General features: G+C 39.9%; 1 protein-coding gene across 1 annotated transcript; it reads left to right on the forward strand.

The window, feature by feature from the left end:
• The first annotated feature begins 5,073 nt into the window (after positions 1 to 5,073).
• On the forward strand, positions 5,074 to 27,270 carry tlcd1 (TLC domain containing 1). Its single transcript, XM_039757272.1, has 4 exons — positions 5,074 to 5,522; positions 11,060 to 11,142; positions 19,377 to 19,459; positions 26,410 to 27,270. Exons 1-4 carry the CDS (start codon positions 5,317 to 5,319, stop codon positions 26,806 to 26,808), a joined length of 771 nt encoding a protein of 256 aa, XP_039613206.1. The 5' UTR covers positions 5,074 to 5,316; the 3' UTR covers positions 26,809 to 27,270.
• The last annotated feature ends 261 nt before the right edge of the window (positions 27,271 to 27,531 follow it).

Here is a 27,531-nt window from a genome sequence, read left to right on the forward strand (position 1 = left end):
TTTTTGTGAATGACACAGAAAATAAACTATAGGTAAATAGCGCCCTCTAATGGCGAAAACTGGGATTTAAATCACTTAAATGAACCCAAACAAGTCTGGCAACCAGACAATTCACAATTAAAATGTATGCAGGTTTAAGACAAAGACAAGAACAATCCGTACTTTTCTCTCAGTCAAGGGTGCAAATCACGAGTTAAGCTTGTGAGTTCGTATAGGTCACCTACATCTCATCAGTGAGCAGGGTCAGCTAATAGGCAACTTTAAACTGGCCAAGTGTGAGTGGGTGGACTGGCACCTGTCTAAGGTTAGTTGTTGTGCCAAGAGCTACTGATATGAACCTGGAAGTGGAATAGAAAATGGCCTGATGAAATGTTTTGTATAAGAACCAAAAACAAAAAACATAATGAATGCAATTCATGAGTAGAAGATGACCCACAATACTTCTAAAGCCAAAGTTGTTGAGCCATATAAACCAATGAGAAGTTAAGCATTTTTTTCTAAACTTCCTTAATCCAATGCAAGGCTGTGAATGCCAAAGTCTAGGGTGGCAAGGAAAGAGCAAACACCGGAAGTGGCACTAATTCATCATAAGGCATAGTTATCTATAAACTCACGCCCTATCCTACAATAAACTGATGATAAAATCATTGTATACTGGAAAATGATGGAAAGGAACCTGAAAATAAACTGAAATCTTAGAAGTGCCTAGATCAGGCTTTAAAACCCTGAAGGTAATATGTGGCAGCATCAATTACTGTCCATCAAGTTGCTCCAGGGCCGACCAAAGCCCCTATGAAGCCCTAGGTGGGTTTAGTGTTTGGGTTAGGGTCAGTTTATTCCAAGGTGTCCTTTGAGTTACCAAAACAGCACCTCTCAGTGTCCATAGTGCAGAGAGGGAGGGTAGAAAGTTCTGCAGCTGGCGCCCCTTGAATTACATAAATGGCACCCTTCATTGTCCATAGTGTGAATTTAGTAATATTAGACTTAAAGTACCTGGTCATCCTTGGAGTTATAAAAACAGTTTATTCTGGAGTATGTGTTTGGAGTGCACATCCCCTTACCTTTAATAATTGATGCCCACTATGTTGCCTAACTGATTCACTGATTCTGAGTCTCTCATTTTAACAGCTGTGTAATTTAACAAATTAACAGTACCATCATATACTTCACTTTCAGTAATACATTTTCAATGGACTGCGGTGGGCTGGCGACCTGCCTGGGGTTTATTTCCTGCCTTGCGCCCTGTGTTGGCTGGGATTGGCTCCAGCAGACCCCCGTGACCACCCTGTAGTTAGGATATAGTGGGTTGGATAATGGATGGATGGATTTTAATGTAAATAATTCTCCTGTCTGACACACTTCTCTGATTTTCATTTGTAGGAATGCAGTGACACCAATGTAGAAGTTTAAATACTCACTGATATTTACTGCTCAAAACTAACCTTTGTTTGGAAAAGTGTACACCCTGGCACCCACATATTACCAGGTCTGATCAAAAATAAACTTAAACTCTAAAATGACTATTGTTACATAACAGCATAGAGAAAAGAACCAATTCCTGTTTTAAGTTACTTTTATCTCAAATCCAGTGGAATTCTTATTCAAAATGGCCTTACAAGAAGGTATATTGGTCCTGTATGAGCGAGTGTGTGCTGCAATCTACTGACATCTCTTAAAGCTGCCTTGTGCTTGATGTTGCTAGAGGCATCAGCTCCCCATGACCCAGATTAAGCGTGCTCGAAAGATAGACACAAGATATATACAACTCCCATAACTATACATACTGAGAAAAAAATACAACACAATTTATGAGGGATGTCTGATAAGTAACTTTAAGTACATTACATTTTTTGCTAGGTAGACCAGACCTTATTTGTAACCTCAGCCAACTTTTCATGCAAAAGCATGCCACTGCTGAAAAACATCCAGAAAATGTGTCCTCTGTCATCATGATAGTGCTCCACCACACAGAGTACATGTGACAATTAAAACATTGTAGGAATGCAACTTCAAACAACTCCTCCACCCTCCATATTAACTCTTAGTACCTTCTGCCTTATACCTTCGTTCACTTCCAGGAGATTAAGAAACACCTGCATGCTTGCCATTTTGTCACAGATGATGTTGGCATTGATGAGGTGGTACAGTGGAGTTTTCTTGTATTTCTGAGGTTGGAACTCCAGTGGGAGAAGTGTGTTCACTCTCAGGGAGACTATTTTGAAAAATCCTAAAACGGCATTAAGCTTCGCCACTTACTTTCCAGGTAGGTTCACTTCCCATCAGACACTCCTCATACTTTGATATGTAGTCTTATGTATAGAGAGCTATATAAAATAAAGACTGGTTGGTGGAACGATATTAAAGGATAGGAGGTTACAGTTTGAAATCCCATATGTACATGCTAGTCATTTAATACAACATACAGTGCATCTGAAAAGTATTCACAGCGCATCACTTTTTTCACATTTTGTTATGTTACAGCCTTATTCCAAAATGGATTAAATTCATTTTTTTCCTCAGAATTCTACACACAACATCCCATAATGACAACATGAAAAAGTTTACTTGAGGTTTTGCAAATTTATTAAAAATAAAAAAATTGAGAAATCACATGTACATAAGTATTCACAGCCTTTGCTCAATACTTTGTCGATGCACCTTTGGCAGCAATTACAGCCTCATGTCTTTTTGAATATGATGCCACAAGCTTGGCACACCTATCCTTTGCCAGTTTCGCCCATTCCTCTTTGCAGCACCTCTCAAGCTCCATCAGGTTGGATGGAAAGCGTCAGTGCACAGCCATTTTAAGATCTCTCCAGAAATGTTCAATCGGATTCAAGTCTGGGCTCTGGTTGGGCCGTCACCCCAGTCTGAGGTCAAGAGCGCTCTGGAGCAGGTTTTCATCCAGGATGTCTCTGTACATTGCTGCAGTCATCTTTCCCTTTATCCTGACTAGTCTCCCAGTTCCTGCCGCTGAAAAACATTCCCACAGCATGATGCTACCACCACCATGCTTCACTGTAGGGATGGTATTGGCCTGGTGATGAGCGGTGCCTGGTTTCCTCCAAACGTGACGCCTGGCATTCACACCAAAGAGTTTAATCTTTGTCTCATCAGACCAGAGAATTTTGTTTCTCATGGTCTGAGAGTCCTTCAGATGCCTTTTGGCAAACTCCAGGCGGGCTGCCATGTGCCTTTTACTAAGGACTGGCTTCCATCTGGCCACTCTACCATACAGGCCTGATTGGTGGATTGCTGCAGAGATGGTTGTCCTTTTGAAAGGTTCTCCTCTCTCCACAGAGGACCTCTGGAGCTCTGACAGAGTGACCATCGGGTTCTTGGTCACCTCCCTGACTAAGGCCCTTCTCCCCCAAACGCTCAGTTTAGATGGCCGGCCAGCTCTAGGAAGAGTCCTGGTGGTTTCGAACTCCATCCACTTACGGATGATGGAGGCTACTGTGTTCACTGGGACCTTCAAAACAGCAGAAATGTTTCTGTAACCTTCCCCAGATTAGTGCCCCGAGACAATCCTGTCTCAGAGGTCTACAGACAATTCCTTTGACTTAATGCTTGGTTTGTGCTCTGACATGAACTGTCAACTGTGGGACCTTATATAAACAGGTGTGTGCCTTTCCAAATCATGTCCAATCAACTGAATTTACCACAGGTGGACTCCAATTAAGCTGCAGAAACATCTCAAGGATGATCAGGGGAAACAGGATGCACCTGAGCTCAATTTGGAGCTTCATGGCAAAGGCTGTGAATACTTAGGTACATGTGCTTTCTCAGTTTTTTTATTTTTAATAAATTTGCAAAAATCTCAAGTAAACTTTTTCACGTTGTCTTTATGGGGTGTTGTGTGTAGAATTCTGAGGAAAAAAATGAATTTAATCCACTTTGGAATAAGGCTGTAATATAACAAAATGTGGAAAAAGTCATGTGCTGTGAATACTTTCCGGATGCACTGTATAAGACTCAAAAATGAAATAAAATTAATGACCAGGGTGCAAGTGAGACACAAGACATTTGTACAGAGCCCAGTAATCCCATCCATTACCGTCGTCTGTCTCTAAAGATTGTGTCTGCTGGGAGGGCTCAGTCAAGCAAGACATGAAGCACTGAATTTTATCTATAATACCTCACACACTGACCCTATTATTGTCTAGAGACAAATGGTTTCCCTTCAAAAATGACTGGAGCAGCCTATCAGGAAGTATTCTTGTCTCTTTGGATTAAAAAAGTTAATTGAAGTCCTCCACAGTTCTGAATCCCTGCTTTTTTTTTTGAGAAGGTCTAGGGCTTCTCTGCTTCTAGTTGTCCTTCAAGGATATGTGCTGTCTCCCGCTCTTGTAGTTCCTTCTTATGATAAGAAGAGTCTATGCTGTCAGCTATACAGAGTTCTCAGGCCCCTTCATGGTGAGGTTCTTCATGCCCACTCAAGATGGAAATAACTTCAAGAATTCAAAGGGATGTGTCAATTCAACCCCACCACTTTACTTGCTCTGCTGGGTGGTGCTTTCCTGTGCTCTTGTGAAGAAAGTATTTTACACTCCATGTTTTCCTTCTACAGTTTCCTAAAGACAGCCATTACAAGAAAAGTATGGTTTATAAATGCTTTAAAAATCAAATCAATTGGTCGTAAAGCAAACACCAACATGTTGCTGAACTGAACTGAAGGGCCACCTCTAGCTCTTCATGTGATAACAAAGGGGACAGGGATATGTGTAATTCCTGTGCATCCTTTCCATGGAAGGAGTACAGAGAGAGCATAAGGTGACACACAAAACAGTGCAATACTCTCAGTCCAATGGAACACACTGTGCTGTGAAGACTAGGCAGAATCTGTATGGTGCTCCACAAATCACATAGGACATATCCTTTACATTCAATCAGAAACAAGTGAATCAATGATTTTTTTTTTCTTTTAACCCAAACAATCTGCTGCTCAAGACTCTGACTGCTTGCAATCAGTTAAGTTCAAACATATGACTTTGAGATGGCGCTGCCGTGTGTGTGTGTGTGTGAGCAAGAGCAGCCCTGGCGCGCTCACAACCGCCTTTGTGAAGAAGTAGTAGTGAATGGCTTGCATTCCTTGTCATCGAGAACAACGACTATTTCTCTTCCACCCTTCTTCCCCCCCTCCAACCAAACAGAGGGGAGTGGGACGGACTGTAATATTTTCAGCCTACTGTAAAAGGCCAGGAAGTGGGAAATTCGAGAGCTGCAAGTCTGAAGAGTCAGAGGAGACTGAGGAACCGTGTGCCCATACTTCTCCAGGAGTCTGCCAGAGCGTGTGAGAGGAGCAGCGAAGGCAAGATGGAAGCCGCTTTAACCATTTTCCAGAACTACCCTACCCTCTCTATTTTGGTCTGGGCTCTGCTTTTCAGGGGTTTACATCGGTTGCTCCGGGAACTGCCGCTACCTAGATGTGTGGTTCAGGACAGGATTAAAACTTGGAGATGGAGGAACTTGAGTGTGTCTCTGGTACACTCCATTGTGACAGGACCTGGGGCATTGTGCTGGTGAGTGGTACCATGTGGCTCCGCTGCCTCCCTGCTTTAACCCCTTAGCTTGCTGCATTCTGCCTTATTCTCACCAATATGGGGATGCTGTGCACGTTTGTCTGAGTGATGTTTTGTCTCTGCCAGGTCAGTTACAACAGTGTAATCCCACCTCCTTCTTAATCAGTGGGCAGGAGGCATCTTTTCTAAGGGTGGTTAGTGTTGTTGTCTCAGAGACTTGAATTCAATCTTAGCCCAGACAATGACATGTTGAAATCAAGTGTTTGTGTATTTTTTCTCTGAGTAATCTGGTTTACTCCCTCATCCCAAAAGTGAGCAGGTTAGGATTTTTGGCCATGCTAAGTGTGTCCAGGGTATATAAATATGTGAGTGGGCTTACTGACCAATTTACCTTTCATTTAGGGTTGGTAATGTTTTACACTTACACCCTGGACTTGACCTGCAAGTACCATGCACAGTTAAGTGCATACAGTAGATGCAGCGCACCTCCTCATAAAATATCAAGTCTGAAAACAGCTTTTCAACTTCGCAGTAAATCCCACAGGCAGATTTTCATTATGATATTTATGAGGGATGCAAAACTTGTACATTTCTCTTTCCTGGCTGCTGCATGAAGCAGAGACACCTTTTTAACCTGTTTGGCTGGCTTTCATTGTGCAGTGTATATGTCACACAAACATCAAGTGTGTGCTTTGGGATGTTATCGCTGTAACAAAGTCAGGTATTTCAAAATAATGTAGGCCATCAGTCATCCTGTCTACATGGGTGTCAATGTAATGACAATGTGCTTGCATTTTGAAATTGCTATTACAGTTTTAATCACTACTGTACATCACAGAGACATCTTGGGACCAGTCAGTGTTCCTTTACAATGAATCCACTGATAACATAAGGGTACCATTCAACTGTAAAAATGAGAATGTCATTGTTCCAGACTGACCTACTTACCTAAGGAACACACAACATTATAACAAAATGCATGCCTAATCAAAACTTAAAAGAAACAAAAGTCATAAAACAGTTAATATTACACTTAGAGTCAATCCATCCATTTTTGAACCCACTTAATTCCACTCAGGATTGTGTACAAACTACAGTCTATTCTGCCACTGTGTAGTGCAAAGGTAGGAACTAACACTGAAGAGGGTGCCAGCCCTTCACCAGAAACACTCAAGCACTTAATCCACCTAACATTAGCCTAACAGTCTTTGGGGTGTGTCATGGTGTGTACACATTCTTGACCATTTAATAAAACATTTATTTCATTAAAGGCTGGAGCTCTATCTTATTCCACCAGCATCAAGTGCAAGATAGCAACCATCAAGTCAGGGTACTCTTAACCATAACTGGGCCAATTCACATAAAGCCTTAAATCCTTAAAAGTGAAAGTAGAGCCACAAGAAAATCCACACAGACAAAGTGTCAACATATAAAAGACAAATTAACAACAACCAGGTTAAGAATAGAATCTTTGTTCATAAAACTGAGAGGGGACAGAGTAACCAAACAAAACCAAAAAAATAAAACAAAAAACTCAGCTATATGATGTCTAGCATCACTTGATTTTTCTACTTTAATATAACACTTACAAAGCACAAGTCAATTTTTGCCATTTAAAAATGCCAAAGTCAAGAACAAATGATGGCCTTTGTCTAAATGGACGTTTGTCCATGTCACGCTTTATAACCACTCCCTCTTATTTGGAGACAAGGAGTATAACTATACTAATTTGAATGGTGTACTCCAAAGGGCTGATTCTAACACCTAATGCTGCAACAGAAAAAATCTGGATAACAATAAAGCCCAGTTATAGATTTTAATTATGATATGCAAAATAAGTATCAAAATAAGGGAGTTTAACAATTGCTGGAATTTCATTACAGCAGTTTCAAATTTTAGAAATCATTGATTCCTTCAACAAATGATGTATGGCAGCACTTAGCAGGAAGCTCTCCCTGGTCCTGAATGAGCAGGTATTCCTCTCAAAAGGGAACAAAGCAGAAAAGTGATTACTAATGAAAAGTCATTTTAACAAAAGATGAGATGAAAACGAGACTTGAATCCAAATCCAAGAAAGGTAAAATATTTTAAACTTAAGAAGCACAAACCAAGAGACAACAATTAATTGAGAATACCAGATAACTTCAGGAGAGTTACTTGTGCATTTCAAGAAGACAGTAACATCAATGCAGAGGTATGTACTGTATCAGCTTTACAAATTGCATAGGAGTCATTACGAAACAAAGACAAAATAGGGAAAAAAGCTTGCAGACATATAACTGGAAAGAATTCCCCAGCATTATTGTTACATAGATGGACATCTTCACATTACTTTGGTGTGAATGACTGCGCTTGAGGGTGTCCTCTGACAAACTGGAGCCTTTTATAAAAATCACTTCATCCTGGTTAGCATCTGTAAATTTTGGTATGTGCTGTTGCTAATTATTACTACAAACTGGTTAAGAGATTGATAACATGGGTATGTGGATAAAATAAAAGGTCTCATCTTTCTCAACACTAGCCACAGACAAAGATGTCTAAATTTATAATGACTTTATTATCAAAAACCTGAAACTGAAATCAAATCCCAAATGGAGCTCTATGTCATTAAACTGCCTGTGACAATACTGCTTTAGTTTTGTGTTTATGAGGTGCTTAGGGACAAATCTTACCAGATGTCATGCCAAATGCACTTCGGCAAAGAGTTTTTCACCTGAAGCTAAGCAAGCTTGGGCCTGGCCAGTACTTGGATGGGTGGTCAACTAGGAAAAGAGTGGGCTGCTGTTGGAAGAGGTATTGAAGAAGCCAGCAGGGGGCAGTGACAGGGACAGTATACTATAAAAATGGTCCTTTGAATGAAACTAAAACCAAGCCCAGAAAAGTACTATATAAATGTAACTAACTAACTACCCTTAAGAATGAGGTCTTGTTCAAGGCTTTATTTAAAAAATTATTAGAAATATTACCATGAATCGACGTTTTTGGTCTAGACACTCGCTTGAAGGTTACTAGTTGATGACTACATAAGATGTTCCACAATTTGACTGTGCAGTTACGAGTCACCTGACTGACACAAAGACATTGCCTTCACAGCTATCAGACAAAGGTTTGCCTTCACACTGGTCAAACACAAGTTTTCTTTTGAGACAAAGATGTCACCTAATTAATTCAATGTCTGATGAAAAAACAAAGAACCCATTGAAAAACCTACTTAAACATGGGAGAATGTACTAATGATTGGGCTAGGATTTCAACCTTTGATTCTTGGAGATAGTAGCACTACCTAATGTGTCACCTGAATCATAAAATATATTAGTGGTTTTAAGTAACATGGAGAGGCAGGGCTCAGTAATTTATATTACAATGACCTGCAAAAAAATGCACTTAGAACAAAGATTGAATTATCTAGCATTTGGAACTTCCATCCACAGATTACTGATGATATAAGGAGACAGCAGACTGGTCTGTCCATTCAAGAGATTGATCTCCATTCACTGCATCCTCTACCATCCTGCTAGAAACTATAAAATGTTTCACAAGTCCATCCATCCATCCATTATCCAACCCACTATATCCTAACTACAGGGTCACCGAGGTCTGCTGGAGCCAATCCCAGCTAACACAGGGCACTAGGCAGGAAACAAACCCCGGGCAGGGTGCCAGCCCACCTCAGGGCGCACACACACACATACACACACACACACACACACACACACACACACACACACCAAGCACACACTAGGGCCAATTTAAAATCACCAGTGCACCTAACCTGCATGTCTTTGGACTGTGGGAGGAAACGGGAGTACCCGGAGAAAAGCCATGTAGACATGGGGAGAACATGCAAACTCCATGCAGGGAGGACTTGAGGAATGAACCCAGGTCTCCTAACTGCAAGGCAGAAGCTCTACTCACTGCATCACCGTGCCGCCCAGCCTAGATCATAACAGAAGTTAATTCTAGGATTAAATCTCTGCCAGCTTTACACATTTGGATACCAGTTATTTTCATTTTTCATTACAAAATTGGCTTAATCGTTCGATTGATCATTTGGGAAGACTGGTGAATAGCAAATAACACCACCTGCTGCGTATTCCTAATTGGTCTCAGGTCAGTTTTTTAACTGGGCTACTCTAGAACCTTCTTGCATTTAAGCTAACAGAGTGTACCTTTGATTTTTAGTTTTGGGTCATTGTTCTGCTAGAAAATGAGCCTTCTATAAACCTGACTTTCTTGTGAGTTGTGTGATGTTTTCCTACAGGAATCATTCATAGATTGTTGCATTCATTTTGCCTACATTCTTCTCAAGTCTTCCATGTCCTGGTACAGAGAAGCATACCCATAACAAGTATATCCACATGATGGTGTGAATTATGTTCACTACTAATAAGACACTCAACTAGACAATCCCCATCTACAAGTGAATGCACAACCTGCTAACCACCTCATCAACATCCTGGAATCAGTCCACCATGTTATCACACACCTGCATGCTGCACCCTAAATTCTGAGCGCAATTTTTTTCTAGAAGTTTGCACTGGCATGGACCGTCCCTCATGACAGTATGATATCAAAAAATCCTGTAAATTTAGAGGATAATACCAAACACAAAGAGAACTCACCAACCACCAGGTGCATACAATGTACAACAGAGGGACTGCAATTTCCTTAGGCCTTTATTGGGACTGGGAACAAAGAAGGGTGATTCAGTGCAATGTGAGTGGCATTCAGGAGTTTACAGGGGAATACACCCCCCACCCCCGGATTTGGCACTTGTACTTGTGGCCAACCAATCAACAGAATTCAGAACCGAAGCCAAGCCCACTGTAGATTCCTGGCTGAATAAAAGGTACATACCCTAGAGTAGTAGCTATCTTCCAGGAACTACAAATTGCCCAAATTCCTGCAATAGGAATGCTGCAAAAGTTTCTGAGTTTCAAAAAAGTCTCTGGTTCCAAAAAAAAGTTCCTGAGGTGAGAAAGTGCCTAATCAGAGGAGTTAATGTACAAGTGGCAGATTACTGGTGCTGCTGAAAGTTCAAAGATCCTGCCTGATTTCTCTCTGGAAATTTCTGAGGTCTGTACTCTGAAAGTTTGACTGACCACTAACATTTTGGTGGGGAGTGGACTTTGTTTTAAAGTCACTATAAATGCCATGGTCAGATTAGGTGCATCATAATAGATCAATGCTCCTCTCTTTTGCAAGTCAGGGCCCAAAATAAAATCTACAGTCTCCGCCATTGGCATACACAGGTGGTCTGTCTGTTCTGTCCAGACAGTCTGAACTCTTTTTTCCATACATCCACCCTTTATCTCTTCAAGTCAGGCATGAATCAGGTCATCCGTTTAAATTACCATATATATGGCATTACTGCAAATTAATCTGCTTATGACAACAGTTTCAGAATGACATAAATGACCATGCACCTTAATGTTGCCTGTCCACATAGACCAATGCTAGTGTTCATGTGTTAGGATTGGGAAAGCCTTATATACATACCATTATTATTTCTAACGTCTCTCTGCTTTTACCTGCAGTGTTTTCTTAAAGCCGGATATGCTTGTAGACATCATGCTCTCCTTCTCGCATGCAGCTTACCTACTGGTTTGTGTGTCCTCAGGTGAGAAACATTCTTTAAAACTATTGCTTCATATGTAAGTCAGTGGGCTGAAGGGTACTTACAATTTTGGTTTTTGTCATTCATCTTTTTGAGTTTAATTCTTTTTAATTGTTGTCTGAGGCAAGTGGTTTTTTTGGTCTAAAATTTAGATGAAGATCTAAATATCAAGAAACTGGAAGGCATCACAATACATCATATTAGTTCTGTGTCATAGATTTACTGTAAGTCACAATAAGTTGTTCTGAGACATATGGTCATAATTCAGCCCAGGGTTGCGACACTATTAGGCCAGCCTACCTGTTCAATATTTCATCATGATACTACTAAAAAGAAAACAGTGGGCTGCTCACAAATGAAAGTAGTTATAATGAAGAAATGATCAGTCTCACCTTATCAAGTGTTTAATAGTCATTAAGTGAGGCTTTGTCAAACAATGAAATAAATGAGCACAGTGCCAACTCATTTATACCTTTTAAAAGATTGTCTTTGGTGTATAACTGACCCAGTTACTAACTTCACAATCAGACTTTGTCACTCACTCTATAAAGGGTGGCATGGTTACACAGTATTTCACTGCTACTGCCCAATCACTCCAAAGTCCTGGATTTAAATCCCAGCCCGGATGCCGCCTGTGTGGAGTTTACATGCTCTTTCCGTGATGATGAGGGATTTCTCCTGTTACTCCTGTTTCCCTCCCACATCTCAAAGATGTGCACGCTAATTTAACCAGTGACTCTAAATTGGTCCATTTAGGTGTGATTGTACCCTGCAATGAACTGGCATCCCATTCAGTGTTTGTTCTTACTCGGCATCTCCCTTTTTGATTGGATACCCCTCTTGTCATAACCTTGAACTGGATTAAGCAGGTTTGATAATAGATGAATGGATAAATCAACCAGTCACAATCAAGACAAACTAAAAAAGATATCTGTTTCTCAAGTCTGCCTATTAGCTGTCACTAAGCCTTTACATTCGTACTGTAGCACAGGTAATGCACATACTGTATTTTTGGTCATAATTCTCTCTTTATTATAGTTATTTTGTGTTTTAAGGTTATTCTTGTTGTTTGTTATAATATTTCTTGAATCTCTGTAAAAATCTACATTGTCCCTTGGGACATATCTATCTATCTATCTATCTATCTATCTATCTATCTATCTATCTATCTATCTATCTATCTATCTATCTATCTATCTATCTATCTATCTATCTATCTATCTATCTATCTATCTATCTGAGACATACTCTGTTTGCCACAATATGATGTTTACATGCAAGGCTGTTTGTTATTCTTGTATATTTTGCAATTGAGGTAATGTTACAAGTTGGATCAAACAGGGGTCAGTATGGAGACCACTGTTCTTCTTAATTTATATTACTGTTATAGATAACAGTGTTACTAACAAGCTGGTTATGTGTACCTGTGACACTAAATTATAGTTAACATTGGATACTCTAGAGTCAGGAAATTGAATACACAAGGACTTGTACAGAGTTAAGAATTAAGCACATACAGTATATGGGAGGTGATGTTTAATGTAAATAAGATTTTCCACAAATGAAGTGAAACATCAGTTACCCAAAATATCAGAGTGTGGGGTTTGAAACTTTAACGTACAGAATATAAGAAAGACTATTCACTATTTACAAGAACAGAGTATAGAGTAGTGATTAAGAAGACTAAGTAAATGTCAGGTTAGAAAGCACACAGTGTCTAGTACAATTCATTAGGAATAATGTTTGTAGTTTGGGTCTAAATATTATAAAAAAAGACATATTAGGGCTAGTAAACACACAAAGACGAGTGACTAGACTGATTTTCGTATGGCAGGGTATGGGAAACAAAGAAAGACTTAAGGAGCTTTTGATTTTAGCAATTGAACATTAAGATGTGACATAATAATATTGGTTAAAAGTAAAAAAGTATTAGTTTTGAAGTTGCGGATTGTTACTTAAAAGTTAGATTTTCATCAAGTGGAGGGCCAGATTTTGGTTGAGAGTAAACTTCACATTAAAGGAATACTTCACTAAAAATATTCAATTCATTTATTACTTGCCCCATGTAGTCTGTAGTGTTGGCCAAGAAAAAAATTTTAATCTGATGTTTTCAAGCAGGATGAGAGAAAAGAGTTTATGATATAATGGAATGTAATTGTGACCCATTTTGTTCAATGGCAAATTATATGAAAATTTTACATTGAAAAGAGTAAAACATTCTCAAGTCCATTATCCAGTAAATGCTCAAAACATGCAAAGTGTACACAATTTTTGCTAAAATATTATTAATACTTCTGTAAACGTCAGTGTAAAAGGTAAACAAGAAAAGGCTCATTCCCGCCTCTAATCCTCATTCATTGGTCAAGAGCCCTGTCTTCATTTAAAAGCACAAACATTTCTGCTTATCTTCTACACTGATTTCTTTGATGAAGATATGATATGATTTATTGCTAAGTAAATCATTGCTAAGTATTGCTAAGTTTTTCTCACAAATGGCTCGCTGAAAATCGCATTTTTCTGATTTTTAATTTCTATATATGTTAACATATTCACCAACTTACTGTAAGTAAAGAAAGATTCATGGGTCTTGCCTTTGCAGACGATGCTGTGATCTTCATAGAGTCAATGGAGGCTCTGATCAGGGCTCTCGAGAGACTGAACAAGGAGTCAGAGTGTCTGGGCTTGTGAGTGTCCTGGATAAAAACCAAGATCCAGGACTTTAATGACCTTTTGGGCACAGCCATCAGCAGTGTGTCTGTCTGCAGAGAGACTGCCAACCTTGTCGAGAGGTTTACTTACCTCAGCAGCGACATTCATGTCTCTGGTGACTCTTTCTATGAAGTCAGTAAATGGATTTGGAAAGCATGGGTGCTCACGAGGTTGCTGAAAAGGGGTGTGTGGTGCTCCTGATATCTTTGCAAAAGGACAAAGTTTTGCCTTATATGGTTGTGACACATTGATGTCATCCAGTGACCTAAGATGAAGACTGGACTTCTTCGATACTGTATCTCTTCGGAGAATCCTTGGGTACCACTGGTTTGACTTTTTGACGAATGAGCAGTTGCTCATGGAGTCCCAAACGAAGCATATTGCCTGCATTGTGAGGGAGCGTCAGTTATGGCACTATGGCCATGTGACATGATTCCCCAAGGGTGATTAGGCTCACAGGATCCTCATTGCTGAGGACCAGAGCAGCTGGACCAGGCCAAGAGGATGGCCTTATAACACCTGGCTGCATCAAAAAGATGGTCATTTCCAGCCAGTGGAACTGGACCATTTGTCTGCCTGGGGGGTTGCCAACCAGTCGTGTGATGGATGAGGCAATGTGCTGTATCAGTGCATGCTCTCCAACCTGACCTGACCTGATAAGCTAACCTGTAACCATAACAACTTTACCTAATAAATTTGAAAAAACTTCTAAAATTCTGTTTTCGCTTTGCAATTCCAGGGTATTGAGTGTTGCATGATGTGGGGAAAAATGAATTTAATGATTTTAACAAGGCTGAAACATTTAAGGCTGAAACATAAAAAAATGTGAAAAAAAACTTCAGGGGTCTGAATACTTTCTGAATCTATTGCAAATGAGAACTAACAATATGCATAAACATTTGCAAGATATTGCTTATTTACATAAAGAAACACCACTAAGCAGAGGAATGTGTCACATCCATTGTTTCTGATCAAGAGAAACAGTTATAGAGCATTGAAGAAGTCTCATTAGATCCTTGTGAGTAATGGAGTTTCTGGGTGAGCTTTTAAGGATTTAGACCTGACAGCCCAGTCTGGCAAGAACAAACCGGTTTTTCAGGAGTATGATATATTTAAGAATAAAAATTAAACACATTCATTTTGGCATGTCACTGTAATATTGCGTGAGTCAAGCCATGTCTGATGACATCAAGGTTTGCCAGTTGATGAGATTTTTTTTTTGTTTGTACCACCTTCCCTACTGCTTTACTTTAGAAAAATGATAAAGATTGCACAAACTAACTGGCATGCAGCCGGAAGCTGTCATTTCACAAGACCTCTAAGGTATGCTCAATGGTCCGATTAATTAGCTGGAAGCAAGCTGATAAGTAGCTTTATTTTTAAACAAAGGTTGCAGCCTTGTCTTGGCAACAAAAAGAAAAATGCAATCCTACGTGTCTCTGTCACAAATGTCTACACTAGACCTTTTTAATTACATGTTTCTATTCCCATGAAAATGATGCCAGGAACACTGACGCCCATCGAAGATCCCAGTTAAATGCAATATTAGCATAATTTGGCAGGATATTCTGTGAAAAAAAATAAAAGGTAAGGTTATTAAAGACATACACTTTCAGTATTGCTAAAGCTACTTACTATCACTTTTTTGGTAAATGTTTTATTGTAAGATTAAGAGCTTGGTCACAAAAAGAAGAGGTCCTTTTAGTGTCTTGTAACTATTATTTGTTAAACACACATACTGATTTGAATTTCTTAAAATTGATATAAAAATATCATTTGTTTTAATATAAAATAACTCTATAACACTAATTTTTTTTCAGAATTGTGATGTATGTTCTAAGCACACTTTATAATGCTGAATCCAAACATGAAGTCAGATTTTTTTCTGTTATGCTTTGTTTTTTGTTACACCACCTTCAGTTTTATCATTTAGTCTTATCACAGGATATAAATATTAATAAATAAATAAAATATAAAATACAGAAATAATTTCCCTACTGTACATATAGCACATGCTACTAACATGAAAGATATGTAAGAGAACATGAAGTTACTTTTTAGAAAACATTCGGTATCAGAAATATAAAGGTTGCAACACCAGGAATGTTACTGCGCTTTCACTCTTGCTCTTGTTCTCCTTATCTGGAGCACCTGAAGGTCATGTGCCTCATGAGTTCACCTTGGTCTTTGCTATGGATGTTTACATCCCACCACAAGCAAACATAGGTATGGCTTTGTCTTAATTCTAAAATGTGCTTAGTGGGTTATCCATGTGGATAGCAAAAATGGGAACTATGTAAGATTGCTATTTATAGAATATAGCTCAGCTTTTAACGCCATGTCCCCCACAGACCTTTCACCAAACGGAGAGACTTGGGGCTGAATATGCACCACAAAAATTGGTGTTAGACTTCCTCACAGATCCCAGGTGGTAAACATGGGATGCTGTGTCTCCAATACTACTATTATCCTCAACACAAGAATCCTTCAAGGATGTGATCTAGGCCCCCTTGCTGTATTACCTTTATACCAATGACACACAGTTCCAACTCTATCATGAAGTTTACTGGTGTCATGTTGGTGACAGATCTCATCTCCAATAATGATGAGATGGCCTACCTAGGGGAGTTGGAGAACCTGGCTTTGTGGTACCAGGCTAACAGCCTCCAACTGAACATCAGAAAAACTAAGGACCTGTTTGTGGTCTTCAGCAGGAAACAGCAGCAGTCCTTCATGCCAACCTGTATTAATGGGTTTCCGGTGGAAAACTACCTTGGAGTTCATATCTCTGAGAGCCGCATATGCTCACGTCAAAAAGTAAAGTACATCAGTACCATCTGAGGCACTTGGGTACGTTAACAGATTCCTCAGTGATTCTAAAAACTTTCTACACTGGCAATATGAACACTGAACATCACATTCTGGTTTGGAAGATGCTCTGTAAAATACTGCAAAGCCCTGCAAAGGGTGGTATGAGCAGTGGAATGCACCATCAGATTTGCTTTCCCCTTCGCATTCACACCAAGCTTGAGGATTCCTCCCATTCCAGTAATGGACTGTTCTTCCTGCTCAATTCGCTCTGCAGTCTTTCAGGCAAAACAGAGTGGCTCAAGAATAGCTTTTACAGCATGTTTAGGCTATAGGGCTTCTTAAATAGGACATGCAACACAACATTTTTTAAATATTATCTATGCTCTGGTGTTGCTTGATCCCACTCCCTCCTCATAAGTGTCATTCTTCACAAACTGTAAACAGATACATTATTCAATTTAGCTTATATTTAAATTATTTCTATTTAACCTTATTGTATTTAAATTTAAGTTGTTTAATTTAGTCTGATATTTGATGTTCCTATTTCTCTATATTTTTATCTCTTACTTTCTTTCTGAACAGTGTGAGTAGCGAACCAGGCTTACATTTCACTACACGTTGTATGTGACAAATACATACATTTTTTATCTTGGATTATCTGTGGAGATCTAAATGTGATTGCACTTCCGTTTGGCTTGCAGTTTGGCTACTACAAATCCTTTTGTCTTTTGTGTGAGTGGAACAGAAAGGATAAGAATTCAGAAAGTGCAGCCAAAATATGTCTTACATGTTCTAGGAATGAAAAATGCCATAAATAGACCACCTGTTGAACCTTCAAAATTTTTCCTTCCTTCTATACATATCAAACTTGGACTTATGAAAAACTTTGTTAAAGCAATGGGTAAAACACAAATGGGATTCATGTACTTGATAAATACATTTTCTCTGGATCAGTGATACCATCACTAAGAAAAGCATTTTTGCCAGTCCTCAGTTCAGAGCAGTGTTAAAAGATAACAGATTTGAAGAAGAGTTGAATGAATTTGAGATAACTCTTTGTCTGAAATTTATAAGTGTCTGAACAAATGTTTACAAAAATTGTAAGGCTGACAACTATCCTGAAACAGTGAGTGATCTTCTCAAGTCATACCAAACAATGGGGTGCAATATGTCACTGAAGATTCATTTCTTGGACTTTAACTTAGGGCTTTTTCCCTGGTAACGTTTGTGCGGTCATTGTTGTATCCTGAAAGCAATTTCATCAGGGTATATCCAATATGGAAAGCCATTACAATGCAAATCAAGTTACAGTGACTACTACTGAACTCTTTAGAGTATAGCAGAAAATCAAAAAAATGTAATAAGCATTTAAATTTGCAATATTATCCGATTTAATGTATAAAATTTCAATCAAAAACATTTCCGGATAAAGAATTATTAAGAACATATTTGGATTCAGCAAACAAAATGCTATCAGTCAGTTATGGCTGTCCATCGATTCTAATGATAAAGCTGTCCATCCATTTGTCCATCTCTGTCACTCCCCTTCCTATGTGTTCACTGCAGGGAGAACAGCCTAATTTTGGAAAGATAGACCCAGGGGCAGGACAGGCAAGAGAATCACATCTCTGGGCACAGCAAGGTGATGTCAATAGAGATGTCTTGCTCCTCTCTTTAACTATCGCTGATGGGTCCATTCTAGTTTGATATGACGGTGTCCTTCAATGACATTCTGTCTCCAATTTGTGCAATCCCCAGAAATTGTCTTGAGCTGCCCTTATGAAATGAAGCAGACTTTCAGAGAATGCTTAAGTGGTTCTTCCACGGTTTCTTCTGGCCAACCCAAGGTTGCCTTCACCAAGTTCTCCATAAGGGAACATACGGTGGAACTGGGACTAATTGTCACCCATGGGACAAATGGGTGTGCCCTTTGGTGGAGTACCATCACAACCAGGGTAGGTTCTCACCATGCTGGAAGCATAGGTGCCATATCACAACAACCCTGAACTCAGTCAGTCATTCTCCAACCCGCTATATCCTAACACAGGGTCACGGGGGTCTGCTGGAGCCAATCCCAGCCAACACAGGACGGAAGACAGAAACAAATCCCGGACAGGGCGCCAGCCAACCGCAGGACCAACCCTAAACTGAATGAGTAAATTAGAAAATGCCCAAATATTAAACATGTCACTTTTTTTAACACTGAAATGCTTTATATAACCTTAAACAGCACAGTTTGCTACTTTCTAAGCAGTAAAATATAGAACATTTTATGAAGTGGCCAAGACAGTTGCTTTAAGAAAATGCTGACCGTTAGGGGACTGCAGAGCACAAGCATTCTCTCCATTGTGTTGTCTTTCAGATAAGTCGTCAGGATAACTCTTGTCACTTAGCAACAGTATGCCACACCTAAACACACCTTGTGTGTTGCGGGTAGTTACAAGTGCACCACCACCACCTCTCATATACTTAGAAATCTCATGTGCTGATTGCAAAACATGTCTTAAGGCAAGGTTTGAAATTTGTTCAAAGTGCTTCTCCAGGCCTTCAGTGTCAACAGAAAAGCATTTGTGTTTATACTCTATTACGTAGGTAGATGCAACAAAAATTAAATAGAATTTTATACATTTACAAAATGTTACCATCATAGCCAATTAATGCAATAATTGATATATAACAGCATCCTTCTAAAGTGCTTTGGGCTTATTTCTTTTCAGGGTATTTCATTCAGGATGCAGCTGACATCATCATCAGTGGACAGTCACAAGCTTCCTGGGAGTTTTTGGTTCATCATGCCTTGGTAGGTAGAATTATCATGTAATACTTATGTATTTCCTTTCTGGTTCCTCCCCTTTCTGCTAGTGTCTTTTGATGGAGTCAGCTCAGAAGTTATCCTGTTCAAAAAATGGGATGCTCCCAGCTCAGACCTTGACCTGCCAAGTGATACTAAGCCGATGATATGCACCTCCTTATACCCTACTGAGGAGGTCTTTGGTGCTCAGTGTGTAAAATATTTTAAATCTGGAAACTTTCAGTGTAGATTTTAACTTGGTACAAGCTACTGAACCAAAGGTCAACATTCCTGTGATCTTTCCTCAGGTTTTTATTGAGTCTCTGGTAGCCCCAGCTAAGTCACTTCACCTTTTCAAGTCTTCCAGAAATGCTAAATGCTGGATTTTTTTAAAGTTGACTCAAGACACTATAGCTGAAAGGCAAAATATTCAAAGATGCAAAGAGGATGACAAAATAAGAAATGCACTTGGACTAAAGTTGGACAAGACATATAAGGTTAAGTGTGACTGTGGAGGTCCTGATGTGTGTCTGTGAACATGGTTGGTTCATTCCTTGATAATGCATCAAGTGGGCTTGGTGCTGCCTCACTGGGCATATGTACTAGATTGGTAAGCTAGAAAATGGATGGAATTTGCATTCTTTATTGTAGCATGTAAAAGACCATACCTGTCTAAATAAAATCTTTTTTGTTTGTCCATCACACTTGAGTGTTTTTAGTCTGCCACTAAACAACTTGCATCCAAAAGTTTAGCAGGTAGGACTAAAACAAATCAATGAGAGGATCTGAGCAAAACGAAAGGGTTTTCTTTAATTGTAAATAATGTGTTCAATTTGCATAAAGCAACATTCCCTCTGGGAATGCACAATAATCAATAATAGGCATTCCTATTTTGGCCCTGAAATGATGAAAAGTATCCCAACAAGGTCTACAAAAAGGGCTAAGCTACATTCAGATTGAATTCCACATGATGGGGGATTTCTTGTGTGGAAGGGAAAATCTTTGCAATAGCGCATTGTAAGTTTACCTTGCTCTGGAAATGCTACAATCCTAGAATGGGTGTAGGCAAGCTGAATCGGCTTAGAAAACATTGCAAAACTAAATAATTGAGATAATATTCAACCCTATCTTATGCTCTAATGGTTGGGCGTCTCATCTGGGCTTGTTTCCTGCCTTTATCCTGATAGTGACAGAATAGTCTCAGGCCCTTGCAACCCTGAAAATATACGGTGGATTCAGAAAGTATTCAGATCCTTTCACTTTTTGCACACTTTATTGTGTTGTAGATTTAATTTTAAATGGATATTTGCCATTTTCACCCATCTACATGTCTACACTTAACAGTCTGCAAAGACAAAATGGAATTGTGTTTTCAAAAAGTTTTGCAAATTTATTCAAAATCAAAAACTAAAGTCTATTATTCATATCAGATTCGCCTAGAACAATTGATTGGACATCATTTAGAAAGGCATGCACCTCTGTATATAAGGTCCAGCTATTCCAGCTGCATGTCAGGACAAAAGCCATGAAGTTCAAGGAACTCTCTTTAGACCTCAGAAGTTTGAAACCACCAGGACTCTTTCCAAAGTAGCCATTCAACCAAGTTGAGAAACCTGGCAAGAAGAGCTTTGGTCAGGAAGCTGACCAAGGACCCAGTGGTCACTCTTACAGAGCTTCAGAAGTCCTCTGCTGAGATGAGAGAACCTGTTAGAAGAACAGTCATCTTGGCAGCACTCCATCAATTAGGTGTTTATGTTTGAGGATTCTGGGGGCATGAGGGCAAAGATTCTCTAGTCTAACGAGTCAAAAACTGATCTCTTTGGACAGAGCCCCTAGCACTATGCCTGACAAAGACCAGGCACTGCTTATCACCTGCCTAATACAATACCTAGGGTGAAGCATGGTTTTGGCAGCATCACACTATGGGCATGATTCTCATTGTCAGGGACAGAATTGAGGTAAGGATAAATGCAGCCACATATAGGGAGGTATGTGAAGAAAATCTGCTCCAAAATGCATGCCACCTCAGTATGAGCTGATGGTTCACCTTTCAACATAACAGTGACCTGAAGCATCCTGGAAGATAACACTAAAGTGGGTTTGGGAGAAGTCTCTGACTGTCCTTGGGTGGCTGAGGCAAAGCCCAGATCTACTGTAAACCCCACAGAAGATCTGTTGAGAGACCTGGAGATGGCTGTTTACAGGAATTTGTGATCCAGTTGAACAAAATGTGAGAGGATCTGCTAGGAAGGAAGGGATGTACAGGTGTACAAAGCTTGTTGAGACTTGCCTTAAACAACTTGAAGCTGTAATTGCTGCCAAAAGGGATTCTACAAAGTATTGAATTAATGGTCTGAATACTTATGTGCTGCGGTGGGTTGGCACCCTGCCCAGGATTGGTTCCTGCCTTGTGCCCTGTGTTGGCTGGGATTGGCTCCAGCAGACCCCCGTGACCCTGTATTTGGATTCAGTGGGTTAGAAAATGGATGGATGGATGGAATACTTATGTGATACATTTTTCTGTTTTTGATTTTTAATAAATTTGCAGACCTTTCTGAAAACATACTTTCTCTGTGTCAGTATTCATTACTGAATTGGCCATTTAAAGTTAAATCTACAGCACAATAAGGTGTGCAGGAAGTGAAGGGGCTCTGAAAATGTTCTGCATTCAGCTGTATTCAGCATACATTTGTAAAGTAGTTCTGGGCTGCGTGGAAATGGAGTCTGCCCTGGCAACACAGATCACATCTGGAAGGGGTGCAGAACTCACTCACAAATAAAAGGGTTGTGATTCAAAAAACAGCCAATCAACTTAACACAAGCATTTTTGATGGCTGACATGGAAAGAAAGTGCAGACTCCTCACAGACAATGGTTATACATGGGTTTGAACCCAGGGCTAAGGAACTCATTTTATTTCATGTTTAAAATGACACCTTTTATTGGCCAACTAAAAAGATTACAATATTCAAGTTTTCGCAAGTTTTCGCAACTCAGGCTCCTAGTTAGCCAATAAAAGGTGTCATTTTGCTTGGCTTTTCTCTACATTTATAATGACTAACACGGTACAACACCCTAGCACTATTTCATGTTCAAGAAATTCATAAAATGGTTAAGCTAATATTAGTCAGACAGCAGTGGATAGAAAAAGTTAAAAATGTAAATGAACATAAAAAAACTACTAAATACATCATTATACAAGTTTAAACACTTTTCTAGATGGTTATGTTAAATCATATGATGCCTGCTGAGTAAAAGGCAAATAGTTTTGGCCTGGTGACTAAGGTGCTGTTCTGGAAGTCATAAGATCCCATTGTTCATTGGACACCACTGTGTTTTGTGTGAATCTGAGCATTTGGGCAGTTGCAGAATCCTGGATTAATTTGGTCAACCTGGTCATTGTCTGTATGGAGTTTGCATGTTTTCCCTATGTCTGTGTGGTTTTATACCTACATCTCAGAGATATTTAGGTCATATTGACTGGCAACTCCACACTGGCCAAATTGTGCCAAACTAATACTGTGCTGCCAAGATTGGCTTTGGCTTGTTGTGCCAAATACTGGAAAATTAATTTATTGTTATTATTATTATTATTATTAGTAGTAGTAGTAGTAGTAGTAGTAGTAGTAATAATTAAACATGTTGCTTCCACACACTAGTAGAGCACAGGCTTCACAATAGCCTTTACTTTCCATGCACCTGGTTTAGAAAAAATGGGTTTGCAAATTGCAATATTACTTCACTATTACTACTAATACTACAGGCTGAACATCCCTAATGGGAATTTTAAAAATCCGAAACTTTTTGACGCCAGTGGTTGAAAATTCCACGCCTGACCTCGCTTGGCCATGTGGGCTCTGACCAATTCTCCCTCTAATTTATTTATTTTACTTGTGAGTGGATATGAGTAACACATGAGCAGGTACTTACAGTGTACGACCGATTACAACAATCCCGCATTGAATTTCTTGTGGCGCGTAGCACTAACACATGGACTCCGAGCATGTGAAGGGATCGGGTTGACAGGAGTCCATAGCGAAGGTGCAGTTTCATGGGTCGGAGGAATGTCCGCCGGTAGGGTTTCGGTAGCCGCGGGTTCATTACCAAAGGGTAAAACGCGCGATAACGCCTGTGTCACTGCTGCGCGGGAGACGGAGTGAGCGGCATGAGAACAGCTGCTCAGCGTTTAAAACCACGCGGCTCTGACGCCCTTTCGGCGGCAGTTTGTTATCAGCCATCGTCACTGCCAGACCTCCGTGCGTTGCTCATTGTGTTTTTCACTTATTTTCAGTGTGCAGTAACCTTTTAATCAAAACACAGCATCGCAGATGGAGACTGAAAGCCTGCCGTTGTTTGTTGTTACTGTTGCTTAACAGCTGATACATGTATTATACTGATGAAACTTGGTTTCATGCACACAATTATAAGAATTGTGTATAAAATTACTTTCGGGCTATTTGGATAAGGTGTACATGAACCAAATAATTTTCGTGTTTAGACTGGGTCCCGTTTGCAAAATATCTCATTATATATACGCAAATATTCAACATTAGAAAATATCAGAAATTCCGAAATACATCTGATTCCAGGCATTTATCAGGGACCTTGCCTGTGCTAATAATAATAATAATAATAATAATAATAATAATAATAATAATAATAATGAATCTGTTAGGGAGGCACGGTGGTGCAGTGGTAGCGCTGCTGCCTCGCAGTAAGGAGACCTGGGTTGGCTTCCTCCCTGCGTGAAGTTTGCGTATTTTCCCCGTGTCTGCGTGAGTTTCATCCGGTTCCCCCCACTGTCCAAAGACATGCTGGCTAGGTGTATTGGCGATCCTAATTTGTCCCTAGTGTGTGCTTGGTGTGTGTGTGTGTGCCCAGCGGTGGGCTGGCGCCCTGCCTGGGATTTGTTCCTGCCTTTCACCCTGTGTTGGCTGGGATTGGCTCCAGCAGACCCCTTGTTAGGATATAGCGGGTTGGACAATGACTGACTGATGACTGAAACTGTCTATGAATTCTTGTAGTCACAGTAGCATGTCTTCCCTTTGATAACGTGGTGAGCGTTTTGCCTAGCACCACAACAGCAGGCCTATTGTAGCCGCCTTCTTCGCAGCATCACAAGACTGCACAGGCTGGGTGGAAACTGGGGGTTTGGACAATCGGTCATATTTATTTTATAACAATACATTTATTTTTCTACTCTGGTTGCCATCAGTTTAATCAGCGGCTGACGTACGCAGGCAGGTTCAGTTACAAATAAGCCATCCTTTCTTTCTCCAGCCACCACATGGGCAGTCAACAGCTACAAGAACCGAAGTGTTTTCATCCAACAAAGAAGGCTTTTTGATCTTCTGTCTGGCCAGGTTGTAGGTCGACATTCTTTACTCGTCAATCTCCTCTCATAGTGGAGAGAAAAAAATGAAAACGTTGCCACCATGTGGTTAAGCAGTGGGAATGCAGTTTTATCATATGGCTAAAATGTGGTCAGACAGGCGGAACAAAGGCATGATCCCTCACAGCTTCAAGAGAGTTGTCATCCTGGCCATGGTCATTCTGTGCAGTTTGCATATTCTCCATTTTTCTATTCCATTTTCAGAATCCAAAAACTTAAAGGTTAGGTTGATTGGCGACTGTCTATTTGTATGGCTGAGTCTAGGTGGGCATGTTTAAACTAACAGGTTAACCATAATGATAACAGTGACAGGGTGCACAGACCTTTGGTGGGCAGTGGCTTAAAGGAGGAGAAGGGGCAGCACTGTAAATAAATTGGTTAGTGACAAAATAATAACAAAAATAATTTCCTTTTCTGCGGTGGTCTGGTGCCCTGCCCTGGGGTTTGTTTCCTGTCTTGCGCCCTGTGTTGGCTGGGATTGGCTCCAGCAGACCCCCCGCGACCCTGTAGTTGGAATATAGCGGGTTGGATAATGGATGAATGGATAATTTCCTTTTGCTTTCTATGTTTTGTCAGCTTTTGGGTTTTATAGCAAGATCTTCCTTTTGGATGATATGTTTCGACAGAGTGCAATGACTTCATCATTGTTAATAGTAAAGGACAAAATCAGAAGATCAGAGAGCCATTCTTGTCCACAAAGATTTCTGAGTTTTGACTTTGAAACTGAGCTTGAAAAAAACTTTGTTCAACAGTTGCTGTTCACACAGGCAATGTGGCATTGATTTTCAGCAACTGTCCCAGTATAGGAAACACACAATTAGCATCAAACTTTGAATACAGTTGTCACTACTTGGTCACTATATTTTGGGCAGGTGTTTGTAGAATGAAATCCTTTCATCTCTGTCAGTACATTTGCCCTGATTGACCTTAAATGTCCCTGCCATTACTGGCCCCACTTTTTTCCTCTTATGGCACTAGCTACAGTTTGCTTAAGTTGACCAGTAAAAAAAATGCTGTGTGCTGTGAAATATATTTATCTTGTAAATCTCTGAAACCTTTTTAAAGTGGGGAGGAGCTGTTAACTGCAACAAACCTGCAAGAAACGTATTAGAAAAAGAATGAGCATACTGTATATGCAGCTTGTGTGCAGATATTACAGCTACCTTACACATCATTACATAATGCAAATGTAACAGGACCAGCACACAAATATTTATTGTAGGTTTTTTGTGGAATTAATTAATTAGTTTTTTGTGCCTTATAATACACTGTAATGGACAGGCATGCCTTGCTGCATTATCACATAAACCACAATGTTTTCATACCACCTTACAGAGGAAGATATATTAATAGATGATAAACATGTAATCAGTTAACATTATATACTAAAACATGACTATTTTGAATCCTCAATGAGATTTTCTATCCTCTAAGTCTGTGGCATTCAGTTTGGTCCACCTTTCACTTTCTCTCAAACTCCATTTATAAATGTGTTGGAGATTGGGAGGGCATGGTGTACGTTGTAACTTGCATTAAGCACTAATCGGTATTCATGTTTGGATTTGTAGGTCATCTCCTCCTTCTTGTACACAATCTACACTCATCGTTATGTAGCTGGCTCTGTCCTTGCTCTCTTTGTGGAGATGAACAGCATTTTTCTGCACTCACGGCTCCTTCTCAAGCTCGCCAACGCCCAAACTTCAGACTTGTACCGTGTGAACAAGTATGTCAACCTTGCCACATACGTGCTGTTCCGATTGGGAGCCCAGTTCTACATTACTTGGTACATCCTCTACAACTTCAACACACTGGTCCACCCGTCTTTCTTTCTAGTCGCCCTCATGCTTATGAACCTCATGATCCTTGTGTACTTCTATCGCTTGCTCCGTACAGATTTCCTGAGGCCACCAAAGAGCCGGATTGTACTCAATGGCACCAACAACAACTTGAAGTTTGTAGATGATTAAGGCTGACCTTGGACTTTTCACTCCAGAAGTTAAGAAACATTTCACGGTGGAATGACCATGCTATTCTGCGGAGTGTTGGGGTGGACCCTCCCACTCAGCCAGCAGTCAGCTTGTGACAGCACTTGGCCTGAAAAGCTGCACACAGAGGAATGGACATGGACTTGTTTTCTTTGAAATGAGACTGTTCTTGTGTCCTCCATTAATAAACTAGAAGACAGTTAAATGATGAAGGCTGATAGGATGACCTGACAATGTTGCAGTTCCATGGCCCTCTCCAAGGACTGAACTGCTACTGCTCACTGTGTCCACCCCACTTTGATATTTATTGATGTGAAAAGTCTCCTCTGACAGGTTTTGGGTCCATTTTCTTGTTCTGACAATGTTTTACAAATTAAGATGTCCAGTGTAAAGCACTACAAATGATACCAATGTAATTGTGCTAGTAAATTATTTTTGTTGTCAGTCTGAGTTATTGTTCACAACCTATTTTATGGTAGGTCAGCTCCTTTGTTCAATTGTTCTTCATTTTACATCAGATCTTTTACACTTCAAAGCAAAAAAAGATAAAGTCCAATACAAAAAGGGGTGTTGTGGTGGCATTGTGGTTAGCATTGAGTGCCATGCAGCTCCAGTAGATCTAAAGCTGGATCTGGTCACCGTCTGTGTGGAGTCTGCACGTTCACCCGGTGCCCCCTCACAAGTTAGATTAATCTGGACAGTCTG

This window comes from Polypterus senegalus, chromosome 6 (assembly GCF_016835505.1).
Source record: "Polypterus senegalus isolate Bchr_013 chromosome 6, ASM1683550v1, whole genome shotgun sequence".
Taxonomy (NCBI): Eukaryota; Metazoa; Chordata; class Cladistia; order Polypteriformes; family Polypteridae; genus Polypterus; species Polypterus senegalus.

Bases quoted from the DNA above. Each gene is read 5' to 3' on its own strand.
- tlcd1 (XM_039757272.1), top strand. From the start codon at position 5,317: ATGGAAGCCGCTTTAACCATTTTCCAGAACTACCCTACCCTCTCTATT. The intron at 5,523-11,059 runs GTGAGTGGTACC...TTTTACCTGCAG, and splicing joins GGACCTGGGGCATTGTGCTG to TGTTTTCTTAAAGCCGGATA. The intron at 19,460-26,409 runs GTAGGTAGAATT...TTGGATTTGTAG, and splicing joins TTTTGGTTCATCATGCCTTG to GTCATCTCCTCCTTCTTGTA.